The sequence below is a fragment of the Homalodisca vitripennis genome, chromosome 8 (assembly GCF_021130785.1).
Source record: "Homalodisca vitripennis isolate AUS2020 chromosome 8, UT_GWSS_2.1, whole genome shotgun sequence".
NCBI lineage: Eukaryota > Metazoa > Arthropoda > Insecta > Hemiptera > Cicadellidae > Homalodisca > Homalodisca vitripennis.
The window spans coordinates 33,228,220-33,241,106 of record NC_060214.1 but is presented as its reverse complement, the minus strand read 5'-3'; the positions used below and the strand labels follow the sequence as shown (position 1 = coordinate 33,241,106).

Genomic DNA, 12,887 nt, shown 5'->3' with positions numbered 1-12,887 from the left:
TTGTAAAGTTGGTTATTTTAATTCGTCTAGAGAACAGATTATTGTGGATATTATTAGAAAACCACCTACTGCAGTTTTATAGGATGTTCAACAAATAACTTAACTTGTAAGATTTTGTTTGAGAAAATTCAGACTGAAAGTGCTAAGCAAGTTTAATATACTTAAACTTTTAAGATATTGAAATTGTTTCTTGAAAAAAAAACTACATGCCACTTTAGCATTTTATATTTTCTCAATCACACATGTTTTATTGGAAAGAATCCGATTGATCGATTGACAACTGATTCCAAAAGTGCTCCTGGCTTTCTAACCAACTAATGCTTGGACCTGGGCTACTGGCCACTAACCCTGTGAGGGCCAGTTGAGAAGTTTGTGTATGACTGGTTCTAGCCACCCCCGTGTCTGAGGTCACCACCCCCTGCACCCCCTCGCCATGCGGAGCTAATGCCATCTGCAGGGAACAGAACGGGGCCGGCTCCTGTGTCTGTCAGGCTGGCTACTTCGGCAACCCCTATGAGGGCTGTCGGCCTGAGTGTACTGTCAATCCCGACTGCCCCACGAACCGTGCCTGTGTCCGCAACAAGTGTGAGGACCCCTGCCCCGGCACCTGTGGCCAGAACGCAGAGTGTCGTGTCATCAACCATGTCCCCATGTGTTACTGCCTACCAGGATTCATTGGTGAACCATTCCGCTTCTGCAGGCCACAGCCTGTCCAATGTAAGGATTACTTTAGTATTATTTTAGATTTATAATGCTTTTGGGTAGATTTTGTATACAAAATCAGCCTATTGCAATTGTTCTCATGATAGCACTTACTGAAAATTCCTCAATGACTTCTCCGAACATGAATCCCAGAGCCCAAAACCACCCCTTTGTTCAAAATGTAATATAATATGATATACAACATGGGTTGTGAAAATGATAACTGTTTCTAAAAAGCCCAAAAAAGTTCAAACTTGGAACAAAAATGTATCTTATTAATATCTCGGCTAAGATCATTAGCGAGCTTGGTACATCATTTTGTTCCATTACAGTGGTTGTTCAAACTTTTTGTAAAATGCACAACTCCGTTCTTTATGAAGCTATAGAAAAAATAAGAAGTGTTCTAGAATACTTACAACGTTCCCTAAACTTTTTGTCATATATAATTTTGTCTTTTCTTGAACGGTTTTTGAGAGATTGAGTACATATGAATCCCATGAGAATAATATTTCAGCTCTCACAAAATCTACCTACTTCTTCTGACTGAGCCAAAAGGACTATTTATTCGTTTGTTAAGATCATCTTCTCAACTATTCAAGCTGACTCTACGATATTTTAACCAAAACAGATATGCAAGGTAAAATCAAAAGGTTTCTGAGATAGACCTCCATATTAAATTAGGCAGGGTTTAATTAAAAGGGGAAGTAATTTTTAGTAGTTGTCTGCACTGCTGGTGAAAGTATCACACCATCTGATATTTTTTCTGGTCTCCTACTGCAAGCTGTCGGTCATTTAAGTTACAATACATTATTATAAATTCCTCAAGCTAAAGTAACTGATTATGTGTTGCGCAGTAAATTTTCTGACCAGTATATTTCAGCAGTGGAAATATGTGGGAAACTCTAGGTTAGTTTGGAAAACTGTTTCATTCTAGTTGCCAATATAGCAAATCATTATAGTGATGGGAGAATCAAATACCTAAAAGAATCAAATACAGTGTATTCAAAAGCACCCTTTTTGAACTATTCAAATACTTTTTCTAACAGACAAGTCTAGACTTGTCTTAATTCCTTCCAGTAATCCATTATTTCTTCGTTATTTGGAATTGTCGTGCTAAAAAGGTAAGAAAATCCTTTGCCTTTTATGCTTCTTGCAAACATGTCATACCCATGATTTATGTGCTCCAGAAAAAATATATTTGTTTACCTGCTACTTCAGCCCCGTCTGAAAGATTCTTTTCTACTGCGGGTTTTGTCACCAATGATCATAGAAATAGATTGAAGCCAAAAACTTCAATCATATTTTGCTTTTACACAACTACATGAAATAAACATTAAATTTAGTAAATCGTATTTACGCTGATTACTCAGCCAGAACAACCACTCAGAAGTTTTTATTGTTCACAATTTTATATTTATTAATTGAATATTTGCACAATTATGCATTTTGTCAAGTTTGAAAAGTTTTAATATTATTTATTCCAATTTATGAATTTCCCCCTAATTATTCTTTTCATAATTCATATATATATATATATATATATAATATATTCATATATATATATATATATATAAACATTCATAGTATATTCATATATATATATATATATATATATATATATATATATATATATATATATATATATATACATATATCTTCAATAAGAATAGAAAAGAATAGAAGAAAAGAACATAAAAATTCTCTATATTTCGTCATAAGACATTTTCAAGAGATATACAGAAGGTAAATAAGCAAATATATCAACAAAAAATAATAAACAAAAGAAACATCATATGTTAATAAAACTAATTTTGAATTACGTACAAAGAGTAAATAATTATGCTTATTACAAGGAATATAAAGTTATAAATTAAAATTGTAACATGTAATTTATACATACTGCTATCCGTATCTCAAATTTAGACCATCCGGATGTTTAGTTTGTAGCACCCTCTGATGAGCTATTTCTAAATAATTTATTTTAAGTTTATGGGGGTTCTGAATTTTGTTAATACTTTTTAGAGAAAAGCATTCATCGAATTTTTTGTTATGCTCCATTGCGTGGGCCGAAATAGGATTTGATTTAATTTCAAGATTTGTATCGCTGCGATTTTTGTTCATTCTAATGTGCAATGGAGTTATAGTCTGACCAATGTAGTCCTTCGGACAGTCTTTACATGACAATTGGTAAATAACATTGCTGGATTCACAAGTCATTTTACCAATTATCGGATAATTCCTTTTCGTTGTGCTGCTACAGAAATGTTTTGAACTTATTATTAAATTACATGTTTTGCAGCGAGGCTTAAAACAGGGTTCACAGCCAAAAGGTTTGTTTAAATTTTGAGTTAGCTCATCAGAGGGTAGTTTTGGTCTTACTAATATGTTTTTCAAATTTTGAGGCTTTTTAAAAATTACTTTAGGTGGATTAGTGAATATATTTTTGGTTACAGGTGAAGCCTGTAGAATATTGTGTGCAGTTTTTATTATACCATTAATTTTGTATAGCCCTGGATGATAGGTGGTAATAAATTTTCCTTGGTTTTTATAATTCCTAGGAGTAGAGTTTTTTAATTTTTGCATGTTACCATTTACAATTTTGTTAGGATACCCTCTATTTCTAAAAACATTTTTTAATTTTTCAGTGTGACAATAATAATCATGTTTATTAGAGCAGAGTCTGTTTGCTCTAATAGTTAGACTTTTTGGAATAGATTTTTTAACGTAACCAGGATGGCAGCTTGAGTAGTGTAAATATTGCATTGGATTTGTATCTTTGACATGGATTTTTGTTTTTAGGTGTCCCTGGTCTAAAAACACATCGACATCTAAAAACGTAACAAGATTTTTAGAAATATTGAAAGTGAATTTTAAAAACTGAAAATGAATTTAATTGTTGAATAAAATGTGTTAAACTATCCATGCCATGTTGCCAAATAATAAAAATGTCGTCAATAAATCGGAACCAAACTAACGGTTTTAAATTTTGAGATGTTAAAAAATTTTGTTCAAGATATATATATATATATATATATATATTTAGATAAATATATGAATGTTTTATATATATATATATAAAACATTATATGTAACTTAAATGACCGACAGCTTGCAGTAGGAGACCAGAAAAAATATCAGATGGTGTGATACTTTCACCAGCAATGCAGACAACTACTAAAAATTACTTCCCCTTTTAATTAAACATTCATATATTCATCTAAATCCTCCAGTGAATACATGTATATGAATACGAATACAGCTCTTGAATATTTTATTTGAATACTATTAGTCTAAATGATTGAATACTGTATGTTTCAATTCGATTCTTCCAGAAAAACTATATTCATTTCAAAAGTATTCAAATTTATTTTTAGATATTCGAATATGTGAATACCCAGGCTATATTCGAATATTATTTGATTTTCCCATCAGTCAGTATAAGTCAGTATAGTAATGGTCACCATGAATTAAGTAACCATCTACTTGTCCAACACATAAGTAAAGCTTGGAGGGTTTATAATAACAATATATTACAGTACTTTTGTATTATTAGAAAGCCACTATTTTTGGAAATGTTTTTCATACTGGGAACCTAATAAACTACGTTATTAGAAAGAACAGACTTTATTTGACTAACTGTAAAAATTACATTTCATTATGACGATGCTCTTGTTTTCTGCCTCCTAAAAGGAGGCGATGTTGGAGAAAAAGAGGCCACTCTGTTTTTATCTACTGTGAATTTGAAATAAATACTTAAGAGATAGTGTAGAGAAAACAGACAATGATTTAGATATTTTAACATGATAGTATTATTTTTATCCCAGTATTAGTTTTACAGTAAAATGACATCTAAAAACTTGGTATGATCACAGACTGTATCAGATGAGATAGTGTGATAGGAGTAGTGGTGTATCCATGTTTCATCAACAGTTATATATCAACTCAGAAACTCATCAGGATTGTGACTGAAAAGTGCCAAAATAGCCTCATAGTCGACTACACGATTGTCTTTATTGTCCTATGTCAGTAAAAGTAGCAATCATCTTGCCAAGATTTTTTTCACACCCAATTTTTTTTGCAAAAGTGAAGCCACTGTATCTTGCGATAAGCCTGTGGCCTCAACTATTTCGCGCACTTTGATTCGCGTTAATCACTTAAAATCATATTTTGGATTTTGTCAATCATTTCGGGGATAGACACTTCTACAGGGTGTCCGGATCTGCATTCATCTTTTGTGGATGTATGACCATGTTCAAACTCATTCACCCAATTGTAAACAGATGTATCATGAACTTTGACCAACTCAGCTTTAATCTCTTGCAGCGTCAACCCTTTCAAATCAGTGTTTAATCACTGCTCGAAACTCTCTTTTATCCATTGTTATAGACAAATTAAAGTTGTTTACTTCAATCAAGAACAACAATTAAACTATGTGATGGAAACAACTGAAACTATAACAGCGAGTTATAATTGCTAGTTAATGGCAAAAATTTATTTTCGATACTACAATCACCATCTCTTTGATTTTCGAAGGGCTTATTTGAACAACCCTCATATCTTAAATCATAAATCATTCACATTAAATTTGGAAAATGTATAATTCAATTCCCTCTTAGCATTGTTCTGCTGCTGCTTGCTATTGACCACAGGTACCTGTATGAGAATCTTTCTTTTGGGAGAACTTAAAGTGAACGTTAATACAGTACAAGATGGATATTGTAATTAAAAAGTGTATATTATGTATAGGATTAAGCCTGTGTAATCTCTAACCTATACAAAAGTATAAAATCTTAATTTCAAAAAATCTAAAAAGTTTCATAATTTCTAAAAATTGTCACACCTCCGTCATTTTAATTAGATGCCAGTGGGGCAGCACCCTATTAATTAAACATCTCAAAATATAAGAAAACATATTATTACAGTTCATCCAAATTTTAAGTCAGTTGTTTCGATAGTTTGTGTGTGATAAAAGGACAAACATCCATCCATCCATCCTAATAATAAGTAAGAAGTAGCTTTAGTAGGATGGCTTGCCATAAGTATCGATCCTTGGTCCTTTATTATTTTTATGGTGTAAAAAAAGAAACTACGGTACCAAATACTTTTAGAGGAAAGAATAATGAAATTTCCCTCTATGCAGACTATTCAAAAATTAATTGTGCATTATATTACAATATTTGGAATTGATTCTGATCAAGTTTGATCTTAAATCACCTAAACAATAACCAAAAAATGCCTCTGAATCGAAAAGAATGTTATGTCCTTTTTTATTTAAAAAAATTTGTAAATTTAATCCTAAATTATTGTGAATTTCCTCAATAAAAATTATGAAGATGTTTGATTGACGTGAGGAAAGCTTGGATTGCAATAGCCATATTGAAATGGTTAGAAGTTACCATCAGAAACCTTAAATCGGAATAGCCATTATTGAAATGGTTAGAAGTTACCCATCAGAAACCTTAAATCGGAATAGCCATTATTGAAATAACTACATTGATCAGGTTTTAATGCTCTGAGGAAAATTTTGTATAATGAAACTCAAAAACTAGTTTTCTCCCTTAATCATTCACATTTATTTCAAACTATAGCAACCTATATAGGTAATGAGACACACTCAGAAAATCTACTAACAATATAATTTCTTAATTATTCATGCAAAAAGGATGCAAATCAGTTTAAATCTGTACCATCTTTAGTATAGTAGCATCTCTCTATAAGCACAGTATTTTCATGGCTTTGTTATTTATGTATTTCAAATGGCAACAAAATATTCCTTTAGAAACACAACTTACTAGATTGTCTATTTATGTTAAGACAGATCCAACACACACTATATTTGCTCTCTAGTCTCAGAGTTTCATCTTCTGCTAGCTAAAACACATATGAAAGTATCTTAAAACTTGTGTAATTCTATCATTTTTCTCTGTTTAGGTAAAACAGCTTTATTCAATTTAGATTATCCATTACTATCAACTGTGCAAAAACAAAATGTACTAATTATTGTAAAACAAACCATATTTTATATTTCAACCCAGTTTCCTCTTAGGATTAAAGATACTCGTATTGTCCAATGCTTTTTCAGTTTATTGATCCTTTTCGATTAAAAGAATAAACCAGCCATTAGTTTCTGAAAATTCACCTTTACTTGAACACTGGCTAACCTTATTCCTCCTTTTTTTAGCTGTACAAGCTGAGCCAGTGAACCCTTGCAACCCATCTCCATGTGGACCCAACAGCCAGTGCAGGGAAGTGAATGGACAAGCTGTGTGTTCCTGTCTGCCAACATACATAGGTCAGCCTCCAAGCTGCAGACCTGAGTGTGTTGTGAGCAGCGAGTGTCCAGCCAACCGAGCTTGTGTCAACCAGAAATGTGTGGATCCTTGTCCTGGCACTTGTGGTCAGAATACTAGATGTCAGGTCATCAATCACAGTCCAATCTGCAGTTGCAATCCAGGCTTCACTGGTGATCCTTTCTCAAGATGCTCTCCTATTCCACCACGTAAGCTTTCAAATCTTGCATACAAAGTCAAAATAAAATATTTTGAATAAAAACTTATGAAAATATAATTCAATATATGGCTGCAATATTGGAATTTCTGCTGAAAGAACAATTTCTGATTTCAGCTCAACCACCACAAGCTACTCCAGTCTACAGGGATCCCTGTGTACCATCACCTTGTGGACCGAATTCTCAGTGCCGTGATATTGGAGGGAGTCCATCATGTTCCTGCCTCCCAGAATATTTAGGTTCACCTCCAAATTGTAGACCTGAGTGTCTTATTAGTGCAGAGTGTGCCAGCAACCTTGCCTGCATGAGGGAGAAGTGTAGAGACCCCTGTCCAGGATCTTGTGGTGCTGGAGCCCAGTGCAATGTCGTCAACCACACACCTATCTGCACGTGTCCTGAAGGCTTCACTGGAGATCCTTTCACCAGTTGCTTCCCCAAACCTCCTGATGGTGGGTATCACAAATGTCAACTTAGCATCTTTCTAGCATCATTAATTGTGCTTCCTGGGTGAAATTCTACAAGTTTATATTTATTTGCAGTTGAGCCAGTACAAGCTAGTGATCCATGCAACCCATCTCCCTGTGGCCCCAACGCCCAGTGTGCTGATGGAATCTGCAGCTGTCTGCCAGAATTTCAAGGAGATCCTTACTCAGGATGTAGACCAGAGTGTGTCCTCAACACCGACTGCCCAAGAGATCGAGCCTGTATCCGCAACAAGTGTCAAGATCCTTGTCCTGGAACCTGTGGTCAGAATGCTGTCTGTCAAGTCATCAATCATATCCCCATGTGCAGCTGTCCCCCGGGCATGTCTGGCAATCCATTTGTCGATTGCCGTCCACAGCAAGGTATAATTTAAAGTAATATTTTTTATTTAATTTCAGGAATTTTGTGAGATCTTGTATCCAAATAATTCCTGAGTAGCCTAATTAAATCCAATTAATTCAGACTTGGAGTGTACAGTATTCCAATAGTACACCTTTATGCTAAGTATTAGATTAGCTGCGTTCACATTGTTCATACTCCATTCCTTTCATTTGTAAGCCTTTTAGACCTGATTCCAAAACAAACATTTTGAACTGAGATCAACATTGAGGCAGTCCAAACTTTCATTGAGAATAATTAATGCATAACTCACAATGCACAACATTATTGTAACGTACTGGATACCGCAAAATTATTGCAAAGGTAAGGAAGCAGCAGTTAGTCAGACCCGACATTTTTCTCTTGGGCAACACAAAGCCAAATGGTACTAATAACACAAGTCAAAATTTGATTGCAATAAGATGGAGAATACTGGAACATACAACCCAGACTGTCACCTTGTGACTTTCATCTTTAAGAAACTCTCAAAAAAGTACATAGAGGACAGCATTTAGAGAACAACGAAACAGTAGAGACATTTGTGCTCCAATTGCTAAAAGAACATCTATCTAATGAGTTTTTATGATGATGGAATAAAAAAGCTCCGAATCCGATGGGCAAAATTAATTTCAAGGGAGGGAGAATATCTATTAAAATTATATATATTCTAAAGTGTAGTCAAATAAAGCTCTAACAGTCCCGTTTATACTTGATACACCCTTCTGTAAGATCATTTATTCAAACATATTGAATTGAATTACACTTAATAATTGATACTTTAGAACACTAAAAATTATTAATTTTAAGAATACAATTTTGATAGTGGTTGTGTTTATGTGCAGCTCCGGTAGTAACACAGCCATGCAACCCATCTCCTTGTGGACCATACAGTCAGTGTAGAGAGATCAATGGACAAGCTGTGTGCTCTTGTGTGCCTGGCTACATCGGAAGTCCACCCACCTGCAGGCCTGAGTGTGTGGTCAACTCTGACTGTAACCTCAACCAAGCATGTAGCAACCAGAAATGCAGAGACCCTTGCCCAGGAACTTGTGGAGTGGGGGCAAGATGTCAAGTCATCAACCACAATCCCATCTGTAGTTGCCCTAATGGTTTCACAGGAGACCCATTTGTTAGATGTCAGCCCATTCGTAAGTTTCTCTTGTTGGTTTTGTATCTTATCAAAAATTTATATAACTAAGTACTTCGTTAAAAATTTCCTATAATCACTTGGAATTACTAATCATGTCTTGTTGTTTGTAGCTCCTCCACAGCAGACTCCACCAACCAATCCCTGTCAACCTTCACCATGTGGCCCCAACTCTCAGTGCAGAGTATCCGGGGACAGTCCATCCTGTTCCTGCCTGCCTGATTTCATCGGAACTCCACCCAATTGTAGACCTGAGTGTGCAAGCAACAGTGAGTGTTCCAGTCATCTGGCCTGCATCAATCAGAAGTGCAAGGATCCTTGTCCAGGCACTTGTGGATCCAATGCTATGTGCAGAGTGGTCAGTCACACTCCTCAATGTGTCTGTGTAGTAGGATACACTGGAGATCCTTTCGTCCAGTGCATCCTGCAACAAGGTATGGAACCTCTTCACAAGCTTTTTCCTCTCATTAAATTGTTATGCTTAAATTGTACTCTTGTACACAAAATTTTCCTACTACGAGTTCTGCATATTCTTTCCAGCTGAACCCATCCAAGAGGTATCAACTCCATGTACACCTTCACCTTGTGGATCCAATGCAGTCTGCAGAGAACAGAATGGTGCAGGAGCCTGCACGTGTCTACCTGATTACATTGGCAACCCTTACGAAGGCTGTCGACCTGAATGTACCCTCAACACTGACTGTCCTTCCAACAGAGCTTGCATCCGCAACAAATGTCAGGACCCTTGCCCAGGAACTTGTGGACAGAATGCTGACTGTCAAGTTATCAATCATTTGCCATTGTGCACTTGTCGACCTGGCTACACTGGAGATCCCTTCCGCTTCTGTAACGTCATGCCTCCTCCACCTCGTAAGTATTTCTATCCTCTATATTGAAATTATTCTATTCCAGTAAAGCCATGAAGATAAATATGTCTTGTGCTTTTAAGTAATTTAATGAATATTTAACTACCTTTTGCTATTCTAGCTGTGCAAGCAGAGCCAGTGAACCCTTGCAACCCATCTCCATGTGGACCCAACAGCCAGTGCAGGGAAGTGAATGGACAAGCTGTGTGCTCTTGTCTGCCAACATACATAGGCCAGCCTCCAGGCTGCAGACCTGAGTGTGTTGTGAGCAGCGAGTGTCCAACCAACCGAGCTTGTGTCAACCAGAAATGTGCAGATCCTTGCCCTGGCACTTGTGGTCAGAATACTAGATGTCAAGTTATCAATCACAGTCCTATATGCAGCTGCAATCCAGGCTTCACTGGTGATCCATTCTCAAGATGTTTTCCTGTGCCTCCACGTAAGATTACTATATCTTTATTCGTGTAAAATGGAAACAAAAATTGTGGTTTGGCTGGTCTTAGTGTTTTAGAATTGCATTGTTCACGATGAGAAAATTTTAAAATAATTAACTTATAAGCTATGGCATATTGAATTTGATACTTCGTTATTATGTGAGTGTCTCAAGTCCTTTGCTTTTTTGGATAAATCTGATCTGATTGGTGATTTGAGACGTGTCTTTAACTCTAAATTTTAAAATAAACTAATTCGATATTGAACTGGCTGACCCCTGAAAGACTTTCATTCAAATGATTGAGCCCATTCCAAAACTCTCATCATTGCTATTAATTTATTTAAATCAACCAATTTATTTTTGAAAATCTTAAGGCAGTGGCTACAGTTGCATGCAAGAGCTTGCTTGAGTTTTTTGAAGTGTATAAATAGTATGAACTATGGAAATGAAAAAAAACGTTTGATTTGGATTAAAGAAGATAGGGTATTAGACGAGCAGTTGTCTGTATTTACATGTTGTGCTTTATTATCTACAAAGGATGCAGTAAAACAGGTGGTAACTTTACTATCCAAATGAATTTACCTCTTTTTAGAAGAAGAAATCACATCTAAAAATGACAAGTGTCGAGTATCACAGAAAAGGATTAGAATAAAAGTAGTCTGGAGACATGATTAAGATGAGAGCCATATTACTTGCAGTGGGTAAAATGAATGCAGTTATTTGCACCCATAATCTTGCTATACAGTTAGGAGAATTGTATTTGCCTCAAAAATGTATGTAGAAAACAATTTTGTATCCTTAGAATAGTTAGATTTTTATGGAACGAACTACAGTGCACACTTCTGAACCTAAATAATCTGAAAACATCTTAAATAGCTGCTCATAACTTGAGAAGTAGCACAGCAATACCAAAGGCCAAGTATTCTAAGAATGTTACCAGTAAAATTAAATTTATTTAGTGAAAGTTTAAAGCTTATAAATTCTAGCCGAAAATGTGAGCATCCATTTGTGAAGGAGTGATTAATAAAGATGTATGTGATTTTAGTATTCTATACTATGAGTTTCCATCAAAATTAGTCATAACTTCCAAATAGTTGAATTTACTGTTCTTTAGCATGCAAGTCATCACAAATGGAACACACGTTCATGAAAAACCTCTTTGTGTTCCACGGACATGCAACCTGCTTTAATTACAATTGTACTGCTTTAAAGATTATAAGCCATTGTCTGAGAACAATTTATTTTTAATGTTAATTTAGATTAGATGAAAACTTTTGTTGAAATTTTGAGTTGATACGTTATAGCAACTGTCTTATTTTTTAGCTCCACCGCCACAGTCTGCACCAGTATACGTTAATCCCTGTGTACCGTCACCTTGTGGACCGAATTCTCAGTGTCGGGATATTGGAGGGAGTCCATCATGTTCCTGCCTCCCAGAATATTTAGGTTCACCTCCAAATTGTAGACCTGAGTGTGTCATCAGTGCTGAGTGTGCCAGCAACCTTGCCTGCATGAGGGAGAAGTGTAGAGACCCCTGTCCAGGATCTTGTGGTGCTGGAGCCCAGTGCAGTGTCATCAACCACACACCTATCTGCACGTGCCCTGAAGGATTCACTGGAGACCCTTTCACCAACTGCGTCCCCAAACCTCCTGATGGTGAGTGGTGTAATTATCAAGACCTTATTCATATCTTACATTATTCATTTTGGATGAAAGTAAAGATGTCATCAACTAATGTTCATTTGCAGTTGAACCTGTACAAGCCAGTGACCCCTGCAACCCATCTCCCTGTGGTCCCAACGCACAGTGTGCTGATGGAGTCTGCACCTGTCTACCAGAATTTCAGGGAGATCCTTACTCAGGATGTAGACCAGAGTGTGTCCTCAACACTGATTGTCCAAGAGACCGAGCCTGTATCCGCAACAAGTGTCAAGACCCTTGTCCTGGAACTTGTGGGCAAAATGCTGTCTGTCAAGTCATCAATCACATCCCGATGTGCAGCTGTCCTCAGGGCATGTCTGGCAATCCATTTGTTGATTGCCGTCCAATGCAAGGTATATTGTTTTGGTTTAAATTTGAGTAGACTAGAATACGTTGTATCCAGAATAATCAGGGTAACAACGCATATAATATTAATAAATCATTGGCACTAAGCTATTTGTAGTGGTTGCTAAGATTAATTTTTTTATCCTAATGAGTTACTTTACAAATCTCTGGATGTATCTATGCTGGGAATGAAGAATGCTGTTTTTTTTTCTCCTGATACATTAAATTATATGACTTTCCTTTGTACTCAAACCTATAATCTTTTAATTTAAGTTCTGCAGACTTACTCATTAAACCTGGAAAACCTCTCATGTTTACTTATTA

General features: G+C 35.7%; 1 protein-coding gene across 1 annotated transcript in view; it reads left to right on the top strand.

Annotated features, from left to right (window-relative positions):
* Positions 1–12,887, top strand: part of LOC124367525 — a 277,317-nt gene that overhangs the window by 232,599 nt on the left and 31,831 nt on the right. Inside the window, exons 91-100 of the mRNA XM_046824409.1 lie at positions 391–717; positions 6,884–7,201; positions 7,327–7,659; positions 7,750–8,055; positions 8,914–9,219; positions 9,332–9,652; positions 9,759–10,088; positions 10,206–10,523; positions 11,841–12,173; positions 12,266–12,571. Coding sequence (XP_046680365.1) covers positions 391–717; positions 6,884–7,201; positions 7,327–7,659; positions 7,750–8,055; positions 8,914–9,219; positions 9,332–9,652; positions 9,759–10,088; positions 10,206–10,523; positions 11,841–12,173; positions 12,266–12,571 — 3,198 coding nt within the window. The remainder of the gene's footprint in view (positions 1–390; positions 718–6,883; positions 7,202–7,326; positions 7,660–7,749; positions 8,056–8,913; positions 9,220–9,331; positions 9,653–9,758; positions 10,089–10,205; positions 10,524–11,840; positions 12,174–12,265; positions 12,572–12,887) is intronic.